The sequence below is a fragment of the Stenella coeruleoalba genome, assembly GCF_951394435.1.
Source record: "Stenella coeruleoalba genome assembly, chromosome: 2".
Lineage (NCBI taxonomy): Eukaryota > Metazoa > Chordata > Mammalia > Artiodactyla > Delphinidae > Stenella > Stenella coeruleoalba.
In genome coordinates, this window is record NC_137147.1 from 2,932,137 (window position 1) to 2,959,047 (window position 26,911).

The following is a 26,911-nucleotide window of genomic DNA, read 5'->3' on the forward strand; positions in this document are numbered from 1 at the left end:
GGCAGGCAGATTCCTAACCACTGCGCCACCAGGGAAGCCCCACAGTCTCCATTTTTTAAAACTTTTATGGAACAGTTGAAAGCATAAAATATACTAATCTTAAGTCTGTGGCTCAATACATTTTTATATATGTATACACCCATAATGCATTCTTTTTCCCAACAGATAAAAAATGTTAATCTCCATAATAATAGTTAATACATTTAATGTGTTCCAGGCACTACTCTTAAGTGCTTCTCCACATAGAACCTTTTTTTTTTTTTTTAAATATTTATTTATTTGGCTGCCCTGGGTCTTAGTTGCAGCACTTGGGATCCTCACTGATGCATGCAGGATCTTTAGTTGCGGCATGCAGGATCTAGTTCCTGGGTCCTCTGCATTGGGAGCGCAGAGTCTTAACCACTGGACCACCAGGGAAGTCCCCACGTAAAACCTTCTTTAAAGTTTACGTACTATTCCATTCTATGGATGGTCGAAGATAAATATAGACAACATTAGTTAAAGTGGTGAAAATAGATATTATTCAGTCATTACAGGCAGCAGGGGAAAGAGCTGAGTTCTGTTCTGATTTGTGCAGAGGTGACCAGTGTTTAATAGAGTATAGTTGATTTATGCCCATTTTTATTAAAAAAATTTTTTTATTGCATATATTTTTTTTGGCCATGCTGCGTGGCTTACAGGATCTTAGTTCCCCGACCATGGATCTAACCCGGGCCCCTGGCAGTGAGACCGCCGCGTCCTAACCACTGGACCGCCAGGGAAGTCCCTCAGAGGTGACTGGTGTTTTAAAGGGAGGATGAGGGAGTAGGGAGGGGTGTGGGCAGTGGCGCTCAAGTGAAAAATCACCAAAGGTGGGTCAGTGTAGATGAGACTGGGCTGGCTGTGTCTGCTAGCCGATAATTACCTGTCAGAATTCTACCCTCCATAAAAGCCCTATGCTTCCTGATGAGTCCATTTCAAGGGAGTGGCTTTCAGGTCGTTGAGAAAGACACCCCTGAGCTGTGGAAGGTACACATACACCTCAAAAGGGACGGAGCAAGGTTCATAACTGTAAGCCCTTCTTCGTAAATGCTCTGAGGAAGGCAGGTCCGGGCCTGTGGTCAGGGGTTGGCTGGAACAAATGGGAAATTCTCCTGGCAGCCTTGGGCTTTCTCAGGCAGGCATTTTAATGGGGGGCTGGGGTCATCCTAGGGACACAGCCTCCTGCTGCTAGAACCAGGCTAGAGTTTGATCGTCTCAGTGCCGGGGTTTGGATGGAGCCATTATGTGCCAGGAGCTCTAAGTTCTCAGGATGCACCTGTATTTATTTAATACATTCTCTGGCTTCTACCACTTTTCACTATGGAGAATAAGGCTACCATGAACAGTCTCAGTGGCTAAATTCCTAGAAGCAGATTTGCAGTGTCAAAGGCATGACATTTAAAATAGTTTTAATATTTAATATTTTAAACATTACCCAACTGCCCTTCTAAAGAGTTGTACAAGTTTGCATAGCCATCACAATAAACATAAATGCTATTTCCTCCCAGCCTCCCCACTGCGGTGTGAATTTCCTTCTTGGTCCATGGTGACCAGCTCCTCCCACCAGGGTGGCTGACTTTTCTGTGGATGAGCACCCCCCCCCCCCCGTTCCCTCGGGAGCCCTTGTTTTCTCACTGTGAAACGGGGTGAGAACACATAACAATAACAATTACAGCAGGTGCCGTCTGCTGAGCTTCCTCTGCCCACTTTATTTATTTTTTGTTTATTTATTTTTTTGCGGTACGTGGGCCTCTCACTGTTGTGGCCTCTCCCGTTGCGGAGCACAGGCTCCGGATGCGCAGGCCCAGCAGCCATGGCTCACAGGCCCAGCCGCTCTGCGGCATGCGGGATCCTCCCGGACCAGGGCACGAACCTGTGTCCCCTGCATTGGCAGGCAGACTCTCAACCACTGCGCCACGAGGGAAGCCCCCTCTGCCCACTTTAAATGATCATTTCTTTAATCCTCCCAAACACCTACAAGGACTGAATCGTTATCTGCATTTCACAGATGAGAGCACAGAGGGGGATGGAGCTGGAATCGCAGCCCAGTGTGAAGGCTACAAGTCGCCTTCCTCCCTGGAGCCCAGCTTTGGAGGGTGAGCTAGAAAGCTGCCATGAGTGGATGGGGCCCTCTGGCATCTGTCCCAGCTGCCCTCGGGGGGCATTACGGGGTAATCACCTGTTTGATGGCTCTTCAAAGCTTAGGGGGATGCAACCCCAGGGAGGCACCGTCAGAGGAAACAGATTCTTTTTCCTCCTTTATAGTGAGAGAAAGGCCAGCTACCTCTTGTGAATTCTGGGTCATCACCTGTAGCGTCCTCGCAAGAGCCGGTTTCACGGAGAATTAATGGTAAATCGCAAAACCTCATCCTGGAGGAGGGGCGAGCAGGTGGTGGGAGGTGGAACGTCTGCCGCCCTACCCCGGGCCTCCCATGTGGCCAGAGAGAATCACACCACCGGTTTCACTTTCAGTACAGCCTCATTTGGACATTCAGAATTCACTGAACATTGAGGGGATCAGAGGGCAACTCGCTCATCTACCCGCCGCAAATCTATGCATCTACATGAATTCCTCCCTCCCTGCCTTCCTTCTGTTACAATGGATAATCTGTCCTTGTTCCTGTTGAAGACCAAGCCCTGCACTTGTGCTCTGGGTTCCAGGCCCCTGTCGCCTTCACAGACCCCACGATGGGCTTATTCCCTTTGATGCACAAACACACTTGAGCAGCCCCCCTGCAGCAGGTCCTGTTTTCTGGTTTCCTAAACCCCGAAGTGTCTCCACCAAGATGCTGAGACGTCCCCTGTCCACGTCCTCACCTTCCGTCCTGCTTCCCACCACGCCCAGAGAAAACATTGCCGTTTAGACTGGTGGGATAAAAAGAAGCCAGCCAGGCCACTTTGGGGGATGGGATGGGCATGACAGCCTGTGCAAAGGCCCTGCAGTGGGAAAGAGGTCATCGGGTGAGACATGGAGGCCACTGATGGAACACATTGAACACGGGTTGCAGAGGTCAGCAGGAGTCAGATCAGAGATTCTTACCTCCATGGCGAGGAGTTCAGGCTTTATTTAGTGTCATGTGAAGACACTCAAGTGTTTTAAGCAAGAGGGTGACATGATCACCGTTTAAGATGCTCTGGAGAGAAAGCCGTCACACTGTCTGGGGGATGCTGGAAGCCGAGGCAAGGCAGATGGACAGAGATGTACCTGGGAGGCGCGGTCTCTGGGATTTAAGAATCCCGATTTAAGAATCCCTAGTGGAGGGAGAATCCAGGCTGTGTTCCGGGTTTGACCAGCAGAGGTGACAGCACCAATCCCTGGGATGAAGAAGAGTGCAGGGTCGTGGCTGGGAGGTGGCAGGCAGGTGTGGCCCGTCCTGCCAGCACCGGCCCCTCTATGTGTGGGTGTCAAGACAGTCCCAGGCACCCTGAGGGCCCAGCGCCCACATGCGCACAGACATCTGTTGATTGGAATTCTCTCCACTATCTTCACCTGGGTCAAGTCTTCACTCTAGGGGGCCTGTGTTTGATTTTAATTTATTATACTCAAGTTTTGCAAGAGCAACAGGTGAAAAATAAAGGTACTTTTTTTTTTCAAATAGAAAATGTGTGGTTATAAATGACTGAGCATTTCTGGTACATCCTGTACAATGCACGGATGACTCCAAAAAGCTTTCCTCAAATGTTCTGAGAAACTTGGATTTTAATATGGCATTTTTTTCTATTCAGGAAATACCTAAATTTTTACTTGTTAAAGTAAAAACATTTCCATATGAAGCTTGTTGCCTATCTCAAGTAAATCTTTCATTTTCCTAGAGATATTTAAAAAATTCACAACCTAGAAAGAATGCAAGTGGCAGGCAACATAAAGGACGACCCACAAGCACCCAACTCTGAGATTCCATTAAATATGTACGATGGACCGGGTGCCAACGCCCACTAGTTCCGGGCTTTCCTGTCTCTGGGTCTATTTCATTTTCTGTAAAACAAGGGTTTTGAACTAGACCAGGGGTTCCCAGAATTCCAGATTCCACAGGTCAGGAGGCGGATCTGCACTGTTGCCATATTATTTTTTCCGGGGGGTGGAGGGTGGCCCACGGTACTGCCAACTGTTTTCAAGTAGGGAATTACTAAGAAACTGCTATTTATGTTTGCCATTTAAAAAATTTTTTAATTTTAAAATTAATTAATTAATTTTATTTATTTTTGGCCGCGTTGGGTCTTTGTTACTGCGCCTGCGCTTTCTCTAGTTGCAGCGAGCGGGGGCTGCTCTTCATTGTGGTGCGCGGGCTTCTCATTGCGATGGCTTCTCTTGTTGCGGAGCACAGGCTCTAGGCGCGCGGGCTTCAGTAGTTGTGGCTCGCGGGCTCTAGAGCGCAGGCTCAGTAGTCGTGGCACACGGGCTTAGTTGCTCCGCGGCATGTGGGATCTTCCCGGACCAGGGATCGAACCCGTGTCCCGTGTTGGCAGGCGGATTCTTTACCACTGCGCCAGCAGGGAAGTCCTGTGTTTGCCATTTCCTGAAGGTTTAATGCCAAGAGTGGAGGAAAAGCATGTCAGTTAAAGGATAGATAGTGCTTTAATGGAAGGGAACCGGCTCGTTGCCCTTTCGTCTTGAGTACGGGGGAGCCCTTTATCATGCCCGGCACTGGTGTGTGCAGACTGGCGGCGGGAACCCGTGCACAGCCATCAGAGATCCGACACGGTCCCAGCATCACCTTAGGTGGAGAAGATCTGGGGTCTCAAATCATGTCGGCATGAGCAAGGGGCCAGGTATTGGGAGACGTGGCTTTTACGCTCGCTGAGCCTCCAGGGACCTGGGTCTCATCACCCATGAAGCAACTTGCTATGGTATGAAGTCATGCCGGTCTCCAGGCTGGAGAAGAAAGCTCGTGAGGGACGTAGATTAAGTTACGGTTACTGGATTGCTTCTTGGTTTGGGCAGGGGGCCTGTTCATCGTGTTATGAACGAGTGAGTGAAGTCAGGAAGTCTCTTTTGCCAGAGAATCCCACCCTGGAGACTTTGCCTGGGCCCTTACCTTGCCAGACTGATAACCGAGACGACTGGTTACCTAGACACCTCCCCTTCCTAGACACCCCAGCTCCAAGGGCGACTTCTGCACTTCTGTCCTGGGGTGGGGGGAGTCACAGGGACCGTTTGGCAGATAAAGGAACTGAGGGGCTTGGGTCACAGCCCACCTGCTGGGAGGCCGAGGTCATTGCAGTGACGGGACTGGGCCTACCCCCAGCGACCTTTCGGTAACAGCACCGGTGAGGACAGCAAGGCCCCCAGTAAGAAGGGGGTGGATCAGCTAGGATCCCAAACTCATATTCTTAGCCACACGACTCTGTTCTCCAGACTTCAGTGTCTCTTCAAGAATAATTTTAAACATCATGGTTAGGGCTCAAATAATTCCATTTCTATAAACAGCATTCTGATTCACATTTGCCTACTCACAAAACAAGAGGTGGTCGTTAAAAGGTCATCTCTACTTTTTCCCATTAGAAAAGTGGAAAAATGACCTTACAGAAGGCTCAGCAAAGACGTGGCTGTGATGGACGGCAGCGTGGGCGCCCAGCCAGTGTTGAGCGAGGGACTCCAGCTGGTATCCCTGGCGGGGCTGCCCTGCCCCTAACTGTCGCCGGACAGAGATCGGAACCGGCTTGCCCAACACCATGGCTAAATTTAGCGTCATGATGAGCAGTAAAATTCACATGTTCTTTATTTAGTCCATATAATACACCATTTGTAGAGTTTTTTTTAAAATTAGATAAAAGAGCATATTAAATGGCAAGTGTATGAAGTTTCTCTTCATAAACAATGTCAAAACAAAAAGTTTTGAATTACAAAATGTTAAAAAATATGTAGGTACTTAACATTTCACTAAAGCATAAAGTTACAGATATTTTCTAAAGAAAAATAATTGTGCCACTTACCTATTTTTGCTGTTTCTATGAACTTTTTTTATTCTGTACATAGGACATTTTGTACAAAATATGAAGTCTACATTTTTATTACTCATTACCATAAAACAAAGGTACAATGTATGTACAATATTAAAAGGAAGCCATACTAAAGCTGCACTAAAAAGACACTCGGAATAGTGACATTTCTGATGTACAGATACATTTCAGAAAGAGTGAAGATGCCAACGCAGAACTTTATGAAGAAAAACAGTCACCAGTTTATTTTCAATGTAGTACTTCTGAAATCAGTTTGGTACAGAATAAACAGTGTATCTATGTAATAATATGTCAGTTGAACAATTAGCACAGGGAATCTGAGTACTAACTAGGAAAACTTTCATAGGCCAAAATATTAAATAATACTCTTGTCAAAGAAAATTAGTTTCTCTCAAAACTTTTTTTTTTTCTCCCTTTTTGGTGAATGTTTGTCTTCAATAAAGAGCAGAAGTAAAACCTAGACAAAAAGATGTTCTTATCCGTTGAGCTTTCCACATCACCCAAACACTGGTATTCTGCTTTTTCCCTAGGGCAAGAGGAGAGGCTTCCCAGAAACCTCTGTCACAAACATAACTGAGAACATCCAAACCAAGTATATCTGAGAATCTATCAGCTAAAGACGGAAGTTCAAACAATGGTTTATCAAAATACATAAGACGCTGCTTTATACAATAAAAAGCACCCTTTTTCCCTCAAAAGGAGAAGGCATCTAAACTTTTTTTAAAGGATAAATTTCATCATGGTGAAGTGGATGGATACTTCCTGCTCACAAAGAGGGCTTCTCCCCTTTCAGCCGGGGCAGCTTCTAATTTAGCACTTGCTTGGAACACCAGAAATCCCCTCCCTCCAAATGATTTTCCTACAGGAAACAAGGAAATAAACATCATCAAAGGGTTTAAGTGAAACCAACGGGCAGCAGGTACCACAGCTGCACAGGGAACCACGTCTGCTTCTCACAACGTCTGAGTGGATTCCCAAGACCTCAACTGAAAAACAGATCCTGAAAGAAGCCACGTTTTACCTTTGATGCATCAAGACATTTAACATCAAGTTATAGAATCTTATGCCAGAGACAGAAGAAACTAGAATCACTGGTTTAGAGCAGCAGTACGCATCTCAGATAGCTTTCAAGCAGGATAAGTAAGTCAAAATACTGGCCACCCGGAGAGAAATAAAGAACAAAGCGTTAAGTTTAAAGATTTTTCTCCTCGTGCTGTTCCATGACAAACAAAAAGCTGAATCCATGCAAGGAAGCCTGAAATATTCAGCAGCACTGAAGACCGAGGAAAACTCAAGACGCTGTATTTTCCTTATGAGGCGTCTATTACGTGCGCTCTTTTCAACAGAAAGAGACTCCTTGGAAGCCATCGCTGCTGCCGCCTCCACGAAGCCCTCAGGGCCACACTGCGGGGAGGGGGGTGCCTGCCCACGGCGCTGTTCCTGCTACTTTTGCCCAAAGGCAGCGGTGGCCTGCATCAGGCCCGAGAGCTGGCCTCACTCAAAATGATCTCGTCCTAATTTTCTACAAAATGTGGAATTCTCAGAGAATATAATTTTATTAATTGAAGAGCCTTGTTCAAAGGCAACAACGTGTAAGCAGAGAGAAATCATTCTGCAAAGAGTAAAACACGAACACATCACTTTAAAATTCCAATTCCAGTCAAGAGAAAGCTCTTTTTAAAACAAATTTCTCCTACGTGCTCACTCCCGGATCCTGGTCCTGGACCGCAGACTTGGAAATATGGCTTTAGCGATATGCAGCAGCCGCAGGACGTGGTACGCGTGGCATTGGTCAAAGTAAAGCAGGACCTTAGGAAAAGACAGCGGCCGGGGACTGTCGTGTCACTTTCCCAGTTGAGCGGTGTTGGAACGATGACAGCAAGGAACCACTTCAATGAGATTAAAAGACAAAAACAACCCAAAAAACCCCAGAAAGAAACTGCTGGCATTAACAATCACGTGGAAACACTCTCAAGGGTTGTAAAGTCTTAAAAAGTAGGTAATACTTTTTTAAAGTGCTCCTTTGATTTGAAAAACACTGATATTATCATTGGACCACCTATCTTAAATGATCGCAAATTCCATTTGGGGAGAACGTGAAGATGATGACTAGGGTGCTTTCCTTAGCTCTGATTTTGGAAAACCGGCTTACTTGGGACCGTGCAGGGGACACCATGAGCGGCATGTGGCCCTGGGTGGTCACCATTGTTTGAACTCCTAGTCTCGAGCTGAGGCGGAAGGATGTTATTGCCTACGGAACGGGGTTGGAGAAAGCTTTGACTTGAGTGTAACTGATTTGCATGGCACACAGAGCGTGTACTTTCTACAGACCGGAGCGGGGCTGGCGCGCGCACGGCGTCGGGGCTAGCGCCCGTCCTGGGGGACCAGCTCGTCAGCACGGCCGTGGGCCTCCAGGGCGCTCTTGGTGTGCAGGTCCTGGGGCAGCTCGGACTTGCGGCGCACCAGGGGCCGGTCCTTCTTCAGGTCCTTCTGTGCCTGGAATAAAAACGCACGGCGTTGGCTACAGACCCAGCGACCCGGAAGTGTGCTCGCTCTGCACTGAGCCAGCGGTGTCCACACTCAGAGCCTCCCCGGGGATTTGGAGCACACAAAGGGCGGGATGTCTCTTATCACCCTCATTAACCAAGAACGCCTCATTTATTAAAAGTAACCCAAGGACGGCGTGCATAATATTGGCATTGTGGTCTTCTAAAATGAGTAGTTTTGTACAGAGCATCGAGTACCGCTATTTTGCAAATTCACCAGTTTTAGTAAATCCCGTAAATGGTAAAATCTTCCTATTTCACAAAATGTTACCGAAGTCAGTTTATGGCTATGTCCCTTCCAGAAGCATTTCAGGAAGTTGAAATTTCCCTTGGAGGTAAATAAAAAGAAAGAATGAATAACATACTTAAATTGGACTCGAAGCCAATAAATAACAGGTCTAAAACTTCTATCAAATTTGAAAAAAAGATACTTAAAATGAGAGGTATTAAACGGGTCATGTAGGGGGAAAAACCCTCTAGAATTCAGAAAAACTGTATTTAATGATTTGTATAAAATTTCCTAATAAGGGTAAGATATAAGACTCCCACTCCATTCCATTTTTTTCCTAAAGTTAGGACATTTTGGTTTTACTCAACAAAACAAAACAAAAACAAACACCCCAAAACAAAAAGCCCTACATGAATCCCTTTTTGCATGGGGATTTAGAGATCTGTGTCTGCAAAGAAAGGCGGGGGGGGCCCTGATATGGGGCGTTTATACACCGAAAGTGTCCATTTCCAGGCATAGTAGTTAAACAAGTTATTCGGTTTTGGAGTAGGGCCATTGCAGCAATAGCAGTATCTTTGAAACAAAACAACGAGCCACCTATATCACCTAGACACAGCGTCCAGGAAGCTGCCAGCACATGAGGAACTTTAACCAGAACCCCGTCTTCCTTTCTGTTTAGTGTCTCCAGCAAAGGGGAGATTATATTTAATGAGAAGAAGTTACGTTTGTGGTGGTGGTCAAACTCCTACCAGAAGAAAACCTGTATTAAGTCAATCACTTGACAACAGAAAGAACGTATCCCTAACCACTCCTCACAGCACCCAGCTTGCCAACATCGGTGGTACGACATGCAGAGTGTAATTCTCTTTGCGTTAATGAAATAGCCAAGGCCTTGCAGACGCCATGTATGAAAAGTGCACACTTTTGCAGAGCTAATGTTTCTTAGGGTTCTTTGCAAACTTGTATCTGACAACCTCAATAATATCAAGGTTTGTAAGGAATTTTCCATGACATCATTTTAGGATTATTTCTAGAACTGTTATTTGAATATTAACGTTCATTTATGGCAAAGGCAGGAATTCTGGTATTTTTCTCCTGGGAACTAATGTAAGATGCCTTCAGGACAACCCCGCATGTCAGGAGACTGTGGAGGCCCCTCCGTCCCTGAGGGGCTGCCTGTCACGGTCACAGTCCTTGTAAGAGTGGTCTCATCTGTGGAGCGTGTTTGCCTTCGACCAATGCAAAACTCAGAGGGAAATTCTACCCTGAATTTTATGTCCATTCCAGGTGGAGCTGTAAAACAAAGCGAAGCGAAGCAAAACAAAATCAGGCCTTTCCCATACTTGAAATATTTAATAAATGCTGCAACAGGCATTCCAAAGAGAAGAAACATTTTGACAGAAAATGCCTGGAACCAATAAATGCAAGTTGAGAAGGCAAACATGACCCCGGAAGCTTCTGGAAGGACAGAGTGTGATGGACCCATCTGAGCCTTTCTGCATAGCCATTTAAAACCAGTGTGTAAAGCAGAGAGCAATTTCACAAGCGACAAGGCGGGAAAAAAAAAATCAGAAAAAGGGGAGGCAGGAGAGTGGGACATCATGCAGACGGTCCCTCTAGACGAGTGACACTGGTGGAGGGATGTGTGGGCCGAGCATGCTGTTGACGGTGGGCAGACAAGACAGACGGACACGCTGCCCCAGACGCCCCTACGGAGGTGCGAGCCGGAGAGAAACGGCCTCTGTCTGCAGCAAAATGGCAACGCTGAAAGGCTAAATCTATACAGTAAATGGGAAAACGACATCGGGGTGGGTCATACAGAAGAGCGCACGTTTTACTACTGAATTTAGGACAGAACTCATCAAAAATCTCTCGAGGGACCAGATTTCTTTGTCTTCACCATCACAAGCTGGAATGACAGGGAAAAAAGGGAAAATACTTCATGTACATAACATTGTCAGTGATTTTCCTAAATATAAAAGCCTTAAATACACTTCTACGTACTGAGTAAGGAATACCTTCACTTCCCACCTTCCGTCTTTCTACACCTTCCTTAACTGCATGGTTGACACTGCTTTCCTCCCGACCGACTGTTAAAAATGAGAATTGTAAAACATTTTAAATGTCTCTGATATAAATGTCATTCACATGAACGTTACTAGTTTATTTTGGAGGTTCTATATAGGGTTACACAATCTTCTCAAAAGAAACCCAAATCATGGTTCCGACAGGTAAATAGGTAATTGAATTCCTCCACAAGATTCCAACCAAGTACATTCCATTAGCATTAGGGTCTCCTCTCCCGGTTCTCCGGCAACACTGTCGTTTCCCTCACATGCATCCCGAGCCCACATTCGAATCATTTCAAAGAAATGCGGGATTATTTTGATATTTGGGGGAAATTCAATTGACCAATAGAAATCTACAGTAAGTCTTGAAATTGGGTTGTGTTAGTCTTCCAACTTTATTATTTTTTCAGAGTTATTTCGGCTATTCTAGGTCCTTTGCATTTCCATGTGAATTTCAGAATTAACTGGTCTATGTCTTTCAAAAAAAGAAAAGTGCCTGTTGGGATTCTGACTGGATTGCGTTAATTTTGGGGGAGAACTGACGTCTTAATAGCATGGAGTCTTCCAACCCAGGAATGTGATCTGTAGAGATCTAAAGGTTATGGGTAGGGGGATGATTTTTGTAAGAATGTCAATTACACAGAAAACTCAGTCATACAGTCTAATTTCAAAAGTCATGAAAACAAACCAGCAAACTGAAAGAGCTCTCCAAGCAATGTCCTGTCTACACGTGGTGTCTCACAACTAATGAGGAGATGACTACAGAGGCTGCTTCCTTCATAACTCCTGCAGGGAAGGAGGGAGACACGCCCTCCTCCAAGGGCTGCTGGAAGATCGGCCACCACGGAGATACTAGAGCTGACTTTCAAAGGTAGTCTTACTCAAGATGAGAAAGCTATTTTAATTTGCGTTCCTTCATCTCCTAGAGTAGGCCCTAAATCAGAAACCACAGGTCCATAGATTACGTAATTATGTAATACGTTCATTACATTTTGGGCATAGTTTATTCTTTTCCTAGCTTTAATTATCAAGTCCAAGGATGCACCTACCAAAAAGAAAAATCCTCCAACCCTAAAAATATTTAATGTTTAAAGACTGGCTTGCTAGACATCAGTTTCCTTTTCTACGTTGTACGGCCCGAGTGACCTAAAGACTAGTATGTGGTCACAAACCCACGGGCAGGCTTGCTGGTAGCAGGGACCCTGATTTTGATTTCCTCTGACCGCCTTCAGTAACGAGGCCAGTGTTCAGGTCTTTTAGCCCACCTGAAGCCAAAACATCAAAATGGTAATCAAAGAGGTGGCCTCAAATTCCTTTCCAAGTTTAAAAAAAAATTAAGAAGTAGGAAAACTAACACCCCAGAGAGAGAGGGAAAGATAAGGATTTTCACGTTTTTTATTCAATCTGTTCACTGCTAAGAATATTGCGAGGAAATTATGGAATCCAACTGGATGAAGTAAAAAACGAGTTACTGCTGTTCTTGCACTGTATGTTTCGTGTTTGCGTCCACCTGCTTTTATCTTAACCTAAGGCCAAGAACTAGCCGGGCAGGAAGGGGCAAGGACGGGCCAGTGCAGGTGCTTTACTCTGGAAGCACCAAGGGAAAGGCATCTGGCCTGGCGCTGCCTGGTCGGAAGACGATGCCGGCCACATATGGAATCCCAGATTTCCTAGTAGCCACATCGAAAACGTGAAAAGCAACTGATGAAATTTATTTTAATAATATTTTAAAAATTTAACCCAGTAGATCCAAAATACTATCATTTCAACATGTTGTCAGTAACAGAAAATTATGAAGGGGATGTTTCTAGGTCCTTCCCTCACACTAAGCCTGGGAGCTCCCGGGTGTGTTTTGGGCTGCAGCACGGCTCAGTGCAGACGGCCACATGTCACGTGTGCCTCAGGGCTGCCGTGTTGGGCAGTGCAGTCTGCATGGTCTAGAGCCTGTGCTCTTGGTGATGCCTGATCCTGTCTGATCAGGTGGGGAATACAATTTACTTGAGTTAAAAACAAGTAGGTTAAAAAAAAACCCTCTCTGTCTGAGCTCAGAATGACACTATCATCTAGAAACCATCTGCATTCAGTGTGCAGTATAATTTTAGCCTAACTTGTTACTTTTCAGAATTGTAGTGCTGGATGTCTTTAGGAATTCTTAGCTCAAAGGGGATTAAAGTTTCAGAGTCAGAAAGGGCCATATCCCCATATCCCCATATCCCCAAATCCAGTTAGCACTTTATCAACTGCAAGGATTGAGAACAGGAGGTACAATCAGAGACCTACAGCAACTGCGAGGCTCCTTATACGTGGGAACTCCACCCACTACCCTCTTTAAAGCCTAAATCGCAAAGGTTCCCCATTTAGCGATAGGGGCCTTTCTTTGGATCGGTGGTGATCTAAATATGTGTCTCCACAAAGTGGAAACAAAACCACTTGAGTGTGGGTATTGCATGAGGGTCCTGACAGAGCCCTGACCCTGGCACAGGCCTGCGAGGCAGCGTGACCCTGCTGTTGAGAGGATGAGGGCTCTGCCTGATGTCCTGGGGCCCGAGGGCCGGCAGTAACTGTGGAGAAGTAAGAGGGGCGCCTCTGGGCCAGAGCAGAAGTCGCACGGGGGCAGAGGGCGCAGAGGGGGAAGACATCACCGCAAACCTTTGAGTCTTTGCTCTCGTTAACATCTGACTGCAGTGAAGAATTGGGATTATTACTGTTAAAGTAAATGAAGAAAGACATTTCAGGCACATACTTAATCCTTAAAAACTGTTTCTACTAATTTGATCTCAGATATACGGATGAAAGGTTTCCTGTAAGATTACCACCATGGCATTTTTCACTTTAGCTTATACACAGGAGGCAGTGCTGTCTATCACATCACTAAGATCACAGGCACGTCTTAAGCAAGTCTCTAAGGAGCGCACCCAGCTCAGCTCTGTGCACTTTTACCTGGCGAGCCTCTTCGTTCACTGTCTTTCTCAGCATCTGCACATCTTCAAATAAAGGCCCATCTGTCTCCACTGCCACCGGAAGGCTCATGGTGCTCGCTTGACTACACACTGCGTACTGCAATGCAAAGCGCGGAGTCACTCTCGGTCAGGTCAGCGCTCAGGGCTCGGCTCCAGGGCTCCTGGCCCAGGCCACCCCCCGCGGCCCCTCCTGAAGGGAGCCCACGTGCAGGGAAGTGCTCCCTGCCCGGCCTACACCTGCAGCGCCTGGGCCCCGGGCGTCGCCTCACTCCAGACTGTCCCAGCCCCTTGCTGGGCAACGCCCCACCCTGGAGCCTCCAGCCTGCTGACTCCCCGTGAGCCTGGATCTGGTCACGGGAAGCTTCCCGTGGAAACCTCCACCTCCAGCCCCCAACCTCTGGGCACAGCCTTGCCCTCCTCTATCTGCCCATCTCGGCATTTTCCAGACTCGCCTAAACCCCATCACCGATCACACCCTTTTACTCACAGCCTCTCTGCTCTCCTCCCAAACAACACAACCCCAATCGGTCCCACAGCTTGCACCTCACTCTGCAACTCCGTGGCCGGCCCTGCGGGAGGCCTGGTACGCCCACGTGTCAGTGGGGTCCCCTTGGCTCCGCTCCTGTTCCCCACGGGGCGCCCTGGGACTCCACTCTCTTCGGGGTCTGGGCCAAGTCAGGCCCTGCTGTGAGCAGGACGGGTTTCTGACTTTGTTTCTGTGAGTGGGACGTGGGTATGAGATCACTTTGGAGGTGGCTGTGACGGCGCGGGTGAGCTAAGGCACACGGAAGGCCCTGACTGTCCTCAGCATTTGGCGGCCACTCTCTGTGCGTCTGCCGCGAGCTGGGCGCTATTCCAAGCACAGCCTGTAAAGTGTCTGCTATGATCCCACTTGGCTGACGGGAACGCTGAGGTACCTACGCTAACCGCGGGGCCCCAGGCCAGTGAAGGGGGAGCTGGGGTTCCGAGCCACAGCCTCGCACCCCTTCCCCCACGCCCTGTGCCCAGCTCGTGCCCTCCTGGCCACAGCGAGCCCCTCTGCCTGGGCTGGGGACCCGGCACCCACCCCTACGACCCGCCTGGCCCACCACCTCCCTCCTGCCAGGCGTGCGAGCGACCAAGAGGGCCGCTCATCTCTCAGCAGCCCCTCCTGCCCCCGACCCCTCGGCTCACCCCCGCGGCTCTGGGCCTCGCCTCTCCGACGGGACGCCGGGCACCAGGCTGTGGGTGACCGCTCTGCGGCCACGCGGGGGCCACAGTCATCCCTGAAGCTGCCCCTCCCTGCCTGTGGTGCCGGCCGCCCCCCGCTCCTCTGTCACTGCTGGGAAGACAGTCTGTACCCCTCCTCACGCCCCGAGGGTCTCGCTGACCCTCGCCCGCGCCCCCCCGACCCCCCCACCGGCCCCCGTGGCTGCCTGGCCCAGCCTCTCCACCACCCTGGGAAATGCGCCGCTTCCTCGCGGGAGCCACACCCTTGGCTCTGCTTCCTCCACCCGATGGGCACCCAGGCCCCCGCGGCGCGCTATGCCTGCCGCCCCCCCCCCCCCCCCCCCCCCCCCGCCCGTCAGCCCCGTCCAGCAGCGGCATCTCCACATGTTTCCCCAGGAGCCCCCGAGTGTCCGGAAGAGCTTCCTGAGCGCAAGCCTGCCGAGGCCACTAGCTCTGGATGACGCTGTGACACCTGCACACTGTTTTGGGCATAAAACCCACGGGTCCTGCCCCCTCTCCAGCTCTGTCCCTGACACAGATCACACCCACCCTCCCCCATGAGTGACGCTCCGTCTATGAGCAGCTCGGTTTCCCAGTCGCCCCTTCCCCTGCCTTGAGTCCCCGGCTGGTTAAGCCCCTTAGGTGAGCCTCTAAGAGGCTGGCTCCGCCTCCAGGGCGCCCAGCACTCTTGGGGGCTAAGGTCCTGGTGCCGCGGGGACGCCTCGCCGTGGCCACCCTACCCTCCAGCCTTCCTTTACGTGTCTCTAAAGGTGCGACCAGGCCTCTCGCCAGCACTGCCGGCACAACCCCCAGCGTGTGCTATCATCCGACCGCCCGGACTGGATTCTCTTTGCTTCCATCCTGGCTCCCCTCCTTAACACCTGGGGCCGTGTCTCATTCTCAGTTTTGTTTCCTGGGAAAGCGCATTTGGGACACGCAGCTGGCACCCATCTGCCCAGAGAGGTGGTGACCTGCTGGGCGCAGGGAGCTGGGGTCTGCATGGCGCCTTGCCCCCTGGGGCTCAGCTGGGCGGGGCAGACAGAGCAGAGACACTGCAGTGCTCGGGCGGTGGTGCGGGATCTTCAGCTTCGGCCGCACCAAGAGGACACCAGCGCTCTACACGGACCCTGCAGCGGCCGTGCCTAGAGCAGTGCGGGCTCCGAGGCCCTGCTGGGGCTCAGGGCAAGGAAGAGTACGCACAAGGATGCTACAAAATCGATGTCACTAGCAGGCTCGGGGGCAGAGGATTCTCACTAGGAATAAAAACCTTCCCGAGGCTGAAGGTCTTGACAGGTGAAATAAGGAAGGCCCGTTTCCCCAGAGAGGCTCATCTCCCAAAGGAAAGGCAGGCAGCCAGACTCTGTGCCCTGGGCCTCCTATGGCGTCGTCTTGTCATTGCAAAGGGGCAGAAACACTGAGCCAGAGCCACACTTAAAATTCACAGAAGTGCCTTGTCTTCATTTCACATGATCCCCACAAAAGGGAGACAGGAGCGAAACTGTGACATGGCCTCTTTTGGTGGACTAGGAAAAGCATATTTATGTTAGAAATCTTCACTACGTTAGAAATCTTCACTATTAAAATCTTCACTTTAAAAACATTAAATCACATTAAACATTAAATAAAAAAATTAAATCCCATTTTTTAATCCCATGAAAAAATTAAACCGCCACAACTGCTAAAACAGACACAACTCAAATCCTGAAGGACCACAGCTTTCCAAATCCCAACCGGCCTAAACAGGGACCTGCTTTCACATCTCCAAGCAGACGAAAGACTTAGCCTGTGAAAACACAAGGGTCAGCATCAGGAAGACTTCTAGGTACACGCCAGTGAACAGAGAGAGGGATTGGGAACCCACCTAAAATAAGGAAGCTATTAAATCATTTCTCAAAACGGCAGATTTGAGATGGGGAATCGGGCTTCAAAAACCCACCTACGTGTTTTCGTTACGGAAGTGGCACGCAAGCTCTATTACCCACAACACGATTTACTTTTTGCTGCTGTTGTAAATGGCAAGCAACGACTACCATTTAGAAAGGACTCGAGAGAGGGTGAACAGCGGGTACCAAGGCCCTCGTTTCCACTTGGAGACATTAGTCCACGAAGTACTTTCCGTTTCAGACACTGCTCGGTGGACTGGAGCATGCGGACAGGACCTGCTGGGGTGTGGTCACAGACGGTTTTCACAAGCAGACGCGAGCAGGACGGCGCTCAGGTCAGAGCGCCACAGCACAATGCAGGGGTGAGCGCAGGCAAAGCCCACCGCACTCAGGCTGTGGCCCGAGACATTTTAAAACAGAGCAGCCAAAGGAATAAAAATGTGATGTAAGAACACTTAGGAAAAGTTCAGAAAAAGAGAAATGAGGACAATATATATTTTGGAAGGAACATCTGTTACAGCACAGCAGTGAAACCAGGCCACCTTTGCTAATACAACCACAGCCAGCTCTTCGCTTGTAATGCAAGGCTTTATGCGACTTTCTATGAGATTATTCCTATTTTCCAGGTAAAATAAATAACATCAGACCCTCTGATCTGTATATAGTTTACATGTTTTTCAAGGGTGTTGATTTCAAGGGTGTGTGTGACGGGGTCCTTGACGACCCTGATTGGGACCCGTCTGCCCTTGGCACGGGGCCGTCTGGACAAAGCAAGACGGCCTGGGCCCCGTCGGGCAGGGTCCATCCACCCACACTGCCCCAGACGTATGCTTTTACTGTGTCTTACAACAAACGTCAGTCAGTATTTTAACCTCACGTTCAACATAAATTCTATTCTTAAAAGTACATACCCAGGGGCTTCCCTGGTGGCGCAGTGGTTGAGAGTCCGCCTGCCGATGCAAGGGGACACGGGTTCGTGCCCCGTTCCGGGAAGATCCCACATTGCCGCGGAGCGGCTGGGCCCGTGAGCCAGGGCCGCTGAGCCTGCACGTCCGGAGCCTGTGCTCCGCAACCGGAGAGGCCACAACAGTGAGAGGCCCGCGTACCGCAAAAAAAAAAAAAAAAAAAAAAGAAGTACATACCCATAGCTATCTACCTAAATTAGCTACTACACAGTTTCACATGCTATTTTCACATAAAATAGCATTTCTGTGTAAGAGCATGGAATAAAAATGGTTAGAAAAACGCCAGTTGCTTGTTTCAGGTGGCATCAAGGACATACACTTAAGGATGTCATTCAATTTTCCTGTGGTTTGTGTCTTGGTTATAGTTTTATCAGAGGGAATACAAGTCAGTATGTTGTCATATAGGTATTAACTCTGTATTCATGTATCACTTTTTATTAAACATCAGAGAGATTGAAAACCCACATAGCAACTGAGATAATAATGATTTATGCATACCTCTCACCAAATAAAATAAATAGCCTGTAATCTGGTTCACTGTATTGAACCTTTCAGGATTTTAGGGGTAGCCGAGTAGCTTTCCTCAGGAAGTAAAGTCTTTTCTGGGGAGCTAAGGACAGCCTGAGAATTCTTAGTGTGGCAAATGATTTTCAGTGATAATCGGACAGGCACATAGCATCAGAAAGAACGTCTGTCGGGACAGGGCTCCAACGCCCAGCCCCCGGGGGTCAGCCCGAGGTAATGCATCAGGGGACACTGCTTCAGTGCTGGCAGTTCCAGAAGACACGTCATTGGCGCCCACCTGCCAGGCAGGGCGTGCTGGGATGGGAGAAAGGATTAGCGGCTAAGATGACGGAAGTCGGTCACCTTTTAACAAGAAAGGCTCAGCCTGCAGAAACCTCATTTTAGGAAAGAGGACATTGACTTCATACTTAATCTATTTCAAATCTAATTTCTTTTCCTTTAGAATTAATTTGATATTAAAAAGAAAGGAAAATATTGTTTGAACTACAGCATCTATGACATTTGAGAAAGCAAATTACAATCTTGGCCCAAAACAGAGCTTGTATCCTGACTTTCTTTTTACCACAGTGTATTCATAAGGTTCATATCTTATTTTAAAAGCATAATAATAAAAAAAATGTCAATTCTGTGGTAAAAACCTTTGTGGGGCAAAATAAGTACTTGTACAAAGTTGAAAAGTATTTTTATTGCAGATATTTTCATATACAGTGTTAGTGAAATTGATTTCCCTCCCCTCTCACCATGAATCCACACTCCTATCTCATAAAAACATTCAAGTTACACCCTAGACGTTTTCAGGTTACTCTCTTTTTTAGTACCTGGGGGTTTGCTTTGGCTAGGTTTTCTATTTTAACCCACGCTTCTTCTCGTTCTTTCATTTTTAGCTTCTCTCTGAAAAATAGTAAAATGTCATTGGTGTTAGAGAAAAGAATCAAATTCAAGAGAGAAAATGTTAAGGGGGAACGTGGCCAGCAACACAACACCTATTCCCCTTTGTCACTGTCTGGCATTATTCCACGTACGTCACAGTGGTGACCACAAGGTACATAACGGGAAAAAAAAAGAAACTGGGCTTAGAGGAAAAGAGTTAAAAATATAAATACACCAAAATTTTAACATGTCTAAGAATTTAAGCTCTTAGAAACACTTGCACAAGCACATCTATGTCTCCTTCCTTCCCCTTGTTTTGTCGCTTCATCACAGGACATGTATGATTTTGGTGAGAAGCTTACATACCCATGAAAAGTGAGACCACACCTTAGTGTGAAGGAACCAGGTGAGGACGTCCTTACAGAGGCGCAGCCTGTACATCCGTACCAACAAGGCACATGACCTTCAGCACATGACTTATCATGGGACCAACTCTTTTTTTTTTTAATCTAGTAAATGTGCTACATGATCTTTAAGGTCCCTTTCAGAAATGGGATGTTCCACGAAAGAGGATGCGCCGTTAGAAAAGCCCCGATGTTCACGTATTTCACACCTGAACACTGCGTTCAGCTGAGGCAGGAATGGGCCGGGCAGCCTGAAGGCTTAAAGAGCCCACAGCCGGTTCCCTGTGCCCCTTCCTGCTTCATTTGTCACTGTCCCTCACACACTATGTCTTACTCATTTGTATTCTGCTGTCCTTCTCTTTCCACACCACCCAGAATGTAAACTCCGTAAGGGCAGAGGTTTTTGTTTGTCTTATTCGCTGCTGTGTTGCCAGAACCCGTAACAGGGCCTTGCACACAGGTAAACGCATACTGTCTAAGGAAAGAACGTGGCACTTTGTTATATGTGTACTGTAATTTGAATTACATCCATTCAAAGTCTATCTGCCTCGGCTCCAAGTGACAAAGAATCAGATCTGCTCACAGTCCACACCTGACTCTGAAGATGTGATTTTGATAATTAATGAATCATACTGTTCCGAGCATAGCCTAGGGACAGAGTCATCTAGCACAGCGGTCCCCAACATTTTTGGCACCAGGGACCGGATTCGTGGAAGACAATTTTCCCATGGACTTGGGGGTGGGGGAGGGGATCGTTCAGCTGGGAATGTGAGCGATTGGGAGCAGTGGGGAGCGATCGGGAGCGGTGGGGAGCCGTGGGGAGAGATGGGGAGCGGCTGGGAGCGGCAGGGAGTGGCAGAGGAAGCTCCTCTCGCCCTCTGCTCACCTCCTGCTGTGCGGCCTGGTTCCTAACCGGGGTTGGGGACCCCTGTTCTAGCCTGTCCCCGGACAGATGTGGGTTCTGAAGTCCTCACAGCATGAGAGCAGGGCCCTGATTTTGTGAGGGACTCTGGCACTAGATTCCAGAGAACACCCGAATTTATGGAGATCAACAAATTAGAATAAAGCTATGCTGGATGAAGATTCCTGCTCTTTCATATAAACCTTACAGGATACAGTTCAAATTCCTGCCTGACAAACATGAAAAATGACTACACGTTATTGCCTTTAAGTGTCCCCTGAGAAAAGCAAAGACCCTGAAAGTTAAATTCGTGACTATACATGCACTTTCTGCAATGATTAAACTAGTAGTGTAACGGAGAGAGCCGCTAACATTTTTTTTTTTTTTTTCCTGGCTGCACTGTGTGGCTTGCAGGGTCTTAGTTCTCCGACCAGGGATTGAACCTGGGGCCACTGCAGTGAAAGTGCTGAGTCCTAACCACTGGACTGCCACGGAATTCCCAGAGAGTAGCTAACTTTAAACATGTTTTCTTTGAAAATAAGTTATCATAACAAAGTTTTAATTTGCTTTTCAAGTACAAAAGGGCTGATTTTGCTTTAAAGTGAAGAATACCTTTGTAGGACAAACTAATGGGAGAGGTTTTTTAGGATTAAGGAAAAAAAAAATCCTTGAAAGAATAACTTCTGAAAGGAGCAACTTACTTCAGTTTCTCTGCTTTAAACTGCTGGGTGCAGTCATCAAATAGTTTTTGGTTCATCTCCATGAAGAGTTTCAGCGCGTTGTATATCAAGCCATGTATCGTCCTGTAACGAAAGCTTCGTGTTGAAACTCAGAATGCTTCATCTCTTTTGATCTGTCTCCCTTCCGTCCTCCACCACAGACTATTTCCTCTCCCGACTTATCAGCCCATTTCAGTGGCCCACATTTCACAAGTACCAGTTCAGCAGAGACAATGACATGGCGTCCATACTGACTGCTAAGGTCTCGGGAGATGACCACTGAGTAAATCAGTCTGTTCATCCTCAGCAGGCGAGAGAACAAAGGAGAGAAGCAGGGGCAGATGTCAAGATTCCTAGTGGTGTTTAGGTTACCTGCTCTTCTCTCTGGCTCCCCAGGGTGAGTGCCAGCAGGGCTCTGGGGCCCCCGCGTGTGGGGTGGCCACGGTGCCCCTGCAGGGACTGAGCCCTGAGGTTGTGACAATCTTTAACTGTTCCGGAGGGAACTTAAGAGGCGGCCCGGAAGATGCTGCTCCCGACCCCACCCGGGATGAGATGGGGGGTGGGGACTGAGGCAATACGCCCTACGTGGGCTCGGCACGGGGATAAGGACGTGAACGGAAGGCCAAGACACAGCCCACAAAGAAGTCAGCATCTTTGTTTTTAACTGATAGTCAGACTTGGATTCAATCACGATTGAAGTATCAGCAAAATATGCAAACTTTAAAAATGGCCCGATCTGACAGCAGCCAGCTCTCTCTTACTTGTTCCAGTGGGTCTTTGAGTTGCGGTACAAGGATGGAAACATGATGGGCAGAATCTTGGCTGCATTGTCACTGATGAGACTCATGATGTACTCGTTATTCCAGTAATACAGCGCTCGCTCTGCCACCTGAAACACGGAGGGCATGACTGCTGTTTTTGATGATCAAAGTGCTCTATTATATATGTAAATAGCAGAATGAATTATACTGGATTGGAAAATTATTATTTCTACAAATTAAAATACTCCACAGACTGTAATCCTGAAGAGCCTTCAACAGAGAGGCAGACGATTTCCTGGCTGTCAAGATCACTGTCACTCATTTTTTCATGAGTCCAATGAACATTTCTGCTAGACATGGGCTAGGTGCCGAGGAGACAAGTCAAACGAGTTCATTTTACCTATCCGTCAGCCATCCACCGCCCATCTATTACGCGTCTACACCACGGGCAGTGCCGTCTGGCACTGAGGATTCTGCAGTGAACCAGGTGAGGCAGAAATCCTTGCTTTCTTGGAGCTTACGTTCTATGGGGTAAACAAACGATGGGCGAACTGTCTGACTTGCTAGAAGTGTTAAGTCGTGTGGTGAACAGCAGCAGGGGACGGGAGGGAGTGCTGGCGTGTGTGCGGAAACATGGCTTCCGCTTAAAATGGGTGGTGGCGGAGCCTGTCCCTGCAGAGGCACTTGAGGGAGGGGATGTGAGATGACAGCAGGGAGGGCAGCAAGGGAACACGGGAGGGGCGGAGGCCACCAAGGCGGCCAGTTCTGAAACCGCCGGCAATGCAGACATGGATGTCAGCTGTGCGGACACATCTCCCCTCTCCCGCTGGGCAGCCGACTCCCTGGTGACTGTGAGGTTTTGCTCCTTTTGCGCCTAGATTTCTACCCTGTTCACGATGAGTTCACAACAAATACCGTCTCAACGATACAAAAGGATGGGGTCCCCAATATGTTAAAAGAAGGCAGACAGGCTGGAAAAGCCACTGGGGATGATGACCTTTGAAAGGGGCTTGGAAGGTGTGAGGAGGAAATCAGGAAAAGTGGGAAGTGGCATGACCGAGGCACCTCTCACACAGGAATGTGGAAGGTACAAAAATCAGAACCATTACTGTTTTTTAAAGCGTAAAGGGACACAAACTCGTATATGTCAGAAATGAAGAGCTCATGGAGGGAGGGAACGCAAAGCTAAACAGTTTTATCTTCTCCATGAGCATCGACCACTCAAGTTGTGGAGAATAATGTTGTGTGCGTTTGGGAACCCAGTGAACAGAGAGCCAGAGGTCGTTTACAGAGAAGCTGTCTTTAATTACTCTTATGGAGAAACACGTTTTCAGTGACAAGGGGGGACGAGGTGCTAGAGTGTATGTTGTAGAGCTGAAGTCTCAGGATCTTACTCTGAAATTCATTGAAGCAAAAGCTTGAATATTACCTTCAAATTACCCGAAAAGCAAAACATGACCAGCTCCACACCGCGACCTACCAGCTCCAAAGGGAAGTGACACGAGCCCACCGTCTCCGGGCCGCATACCTGAAAGTGGGGACTGGAGACACACTTGGCTAACTGCCGGAAGAGAGGCTCCATGATCTTCACAAACTCTGACGGTTCAATGACATCTAGAATCTCCTCTAGTTCATTTAGGAACATGACTTCTTTTGGGCTGTGAGTCTTTGGCCAGTACTTGAGGAGTGCCATCACCACCTAAGGAAGAGACACACACAGTGTGACGCCCTGTTTCCTCAGTAAGGCGCCCCCTCTGCAAAGCCACAAGACGAGGTGGCGCTTTTTTCCTTGTAGAAGGAACAGTGATTCAGTAAATCAGAATGTCGGTTTTTTATAATTAGAGAGGTAGGTCTAATTTTATATACTTCAGAATCACAGTTTTAATTTATGTGAACCACTCTGATTAACTACCATCTCAGTAAGACTCAGATCCTTAAAAAAAAAAAAAGAGGCAGGTAGGAGAGTTCAGAGAGAACAAGACCAGCGGAGAAACACAGAGCATGTGAATTCATATATATATCTTAGTGTGGAGACATATACACAGAGGCACAGTCGGCTTCTCTCTCAAATTAACTGACTGTTCATATATATTTGTACACAGACATACATACACAGTGTGCGTACACAGTGTTTTCAGTCATGCTAAAACACATCGGAAAGAGAGATGTCAAGCACTGATGCTAGCAAGCCCTCTGTGTGTGGCCACGGGCGGGTGCCCACCCCTCGGTGCCCCACAGCCCTCATCAAAGTCTGGGGGCACGAGAACCCTCGCCCTGGGGCTGCTGAGAAGACTTTATTACTAGACCCACGCACGTGCCTGAGAAGTTGCTGCCGCAGCGAATGGGCGGCAGCCTGGCCTTGGCTGGGGCCCCACCCAGAGCAGGCCCGTGAAGCCGCTCCCTGCGAGGCACGTCCCGTCGGGCGGCAGCAGCCTCCCGGTTGGTGAGTGCTGGGCACTGTGTTCCGTGCCCATCAGACAGGCAGCTTCTGCCGGGCAACCTTTCTGTTATCGTGTTCCTGCAGTTCCCAAATTTCCTACCAGGAAAGGTTCTTCACCCAAAATATCAGACTTGGAATGCAGATTAACAATACCCCTGAGAGTTTAGCTACCTAAAATAGCACAGTGATCCAAGACACTTTGTTCGTATATGTGAAGCACACACACATACTTGCACACCTAACTGCACAACTGCAACCGGTTACTTCAAGCAGCCGTTTAGCCTTATCACAGCGATCTCTGGACGCGTCATCCCGGCCCCCCGGCCTCAGGACTGCTGTGAACATCACTGCAAATGCTCATGCTTCCAGATTGGTGGTGGTTTCCATGCACTAGTCATTTCTGGCTCTGCAGATCATGCCAGCTGTGCTCACAGGCCAGCCTGAGTCCTCACCGCGGTTAAAAACAAGGGGCTTTTCAACAACATTCATTTAGGACGATTCTATCTTATGCTTTTGACCTTCAGGCTCCTGGATAATCTTTTACATTTTTACACTTTATAAAACTCCAAAATTTACTCTAAAAGTGCTCCTAGTTTTGAAGTCTGACGTAAAAATTTATGACACAACTGTCTTTAAAGAGAGATTATTGGACTTCCCTGGTGGCGCAGTGGTTAAGAATCCGTCTGCCAAAGCAGGGGACACGGGTTCGAGCCCTGGTCCGGGAAGATCCCACATGCCGCGGAGCAACTAAGCCCGTGTGCCACAGCTACTGAGCCTGCGCTCTAAAGCCCGCGAGCCACAGCTACTGAGCCCGCGTGCTGCAACTACTGAAGTCCACGTGCCTAGAGCCTGTGCTCTGCAACAAGAGAAGCCACCGCCATGAGAAGCCTGCGCACCGCAACGCAGAGTAGCCTCCGCTCAGCGTGACTAGAGAAAGCCCACGAGCAGCAACGAAGACCCAACACAGCCCAAAAATAAATTAATTAATTAAAAAAAAATAGAGATTATTTTTAAAAATGCATCATTTAATGATTTTCCTACTTTTTGTTCAAAACCATTTAACAGGTGTTTGGGTACCTACTAGACTCTGTGTATTGGCATCACTTTTAAGAACACAGCAGATGCAAATCACGTCACAAATCCACCATTCCTCGTCATTTGGCAAATGGAATTTTATTAGGAGAAATACATTAAGCTGTGAACTACAGGACACAATTGATTTAGCTGTTTGATGTCTCTGGAAAAGGTATTATTTCTGGAATCAGAGGTATATGCTGGGCTTACTTTTCACACTATTCGGAATGACCTATGACCAATACCCAACGTTTCAGCTGCTTCCGAGGGTGCCTGCATTTTGCAGAGCGGGAGTCCGCTCGGGGAATGCTACTCTGAGCCAACAATGGCTGCCTGGGGCTGGGCGCACTTCAGGATTGAGCTTTCCTGGGGAAACCCAATGGGCGGCCTGCTCCCGGGGCGGGGGGGAGGCGGTGGCTAGGGAAGGCAGGCGAGCCTGGCGTCCCAAGGAGCCCCTCTCCTGTCCTGCAACACCAGGGAAAAAGGCCACAGAGTAAAACTCAATCAGCCTCAAGAGACAGGTGGGTGGAAAAGTGTTCGACGTGCCCAGAAAGCTCTTGGGCACTGTACAACGTTTACAAATAAAAATAGTAGTTACAGGTTACAGGACAGGAGCAACAAACGTCTTTTAAACGGATCAGACTTTAAAAATTCCTGAGCCTGGACACACACAGACTTCGGGGTGCCACAGGTGCAGGACCACGAGACGCACACGTATGCCGACTGCCCTTCCCAGCACCTTCGCGAGAGTTTACACCTTCATCTAATTACCTACATGCTTTCGATGCTGAAGTAAGACAAAACGGGCTTTGTGTTGTCATAATACATGAAGTTTCAAAGGAAGGAATTTACTGAGGCGAGGCTCTGAACATTTTTAACGTGCAGAAAATTCATCTGCCTTCTGTAATCCAGAGAGCAATTATGTTACCTCTGCTGCAGGAGATCAAGAGATGAAGTGGTTCTGGGAGGAAATATTGGGGACTGGGCGTAGGGGGCTTGAGGTGGCTTTGTGCTCGTGCCGAGTCAGGGTTTTCTATCTACCATTGAAGATGGAAGGACCCCACCGAAGCCAGCACATCGTCTCCTGCCTTGTAGCCAAGCGCAGTTAAAAGCCCTCACTCCTGCGAAGCTGTATTAGCGTTATTCGTGGGAATTTATAAACGTTATCGGCTTTCACATTACTTTCGGGTGGAAGACAGAAGAGGGTGGGATGCGCACACTGAGTCTTGCTGGAGCAGGATTAGGACCAGGCTCTGACAGACGGGGCCGGGGGACCGGGACCTGCAGGGAGTGGGCTCGGGGGGGCGGGGACCCTGAGGCCGTGAGAAATGTGGGGTAACACTCGGTGAATTCTTTCGCCACTAGAGAGTATGA

The 26,911-nt window shown here is 48.2% G+C and overlaps 1 protein-coding gene across 12 annotated transcripts in view; it reads right to left on the minus strand.

Annotated features, from left to right (window-relative positions):
- Positions 1-5,889: 5,889 nt before the first annotated feature.
- The window catches only part of PPP2R5C (protein phosphatase 2 regulatory subunit B'gamma), a 132,157-nt gene continuing 111,135 nt past the window's right edge, over positions 5,890-26,911 (minus strand). For 8 of the 12 annotated variants that reach the window (XM_079914249.1, XM_079914251.1, XM_079914245.1 and 5 more), the window contains 6 exons: positions 23,552-23,722; positions 22,024-22,151; positions 21,245-21,346; positions 19,187-19,259; positions 13,767-13,883; positions 5,890-8,478 (listed from right to left, as the gene is read on the minus strand). In XM_079914249.1, the coding sequence (XP_079770375.1) occupies positions 8,347-8,478; positions 13,767-13,883; positions 19,187-19,259; positions 21,245-21,346; positions 22,024-22,151; positions 23,552-23,722 (723 nt within the window). In that variant the 3' untranslated portion in view covers positions 5,890-8,346. Of the gene's footprint in view, positions 8,479-10,761; positions 10,848-13,766; positions 13,884-19,186; positions 19,260-21,244; positions 21,347-22,023; positions 22,152-23,551; positions 23,723-26,911 lie in introns of all 12 variants that reach the window. The other 4 variants (XM_079914253.1, XM_079914252.1, XM_079914247.1 and 1 more) reach the window with 2 other exon arrangements.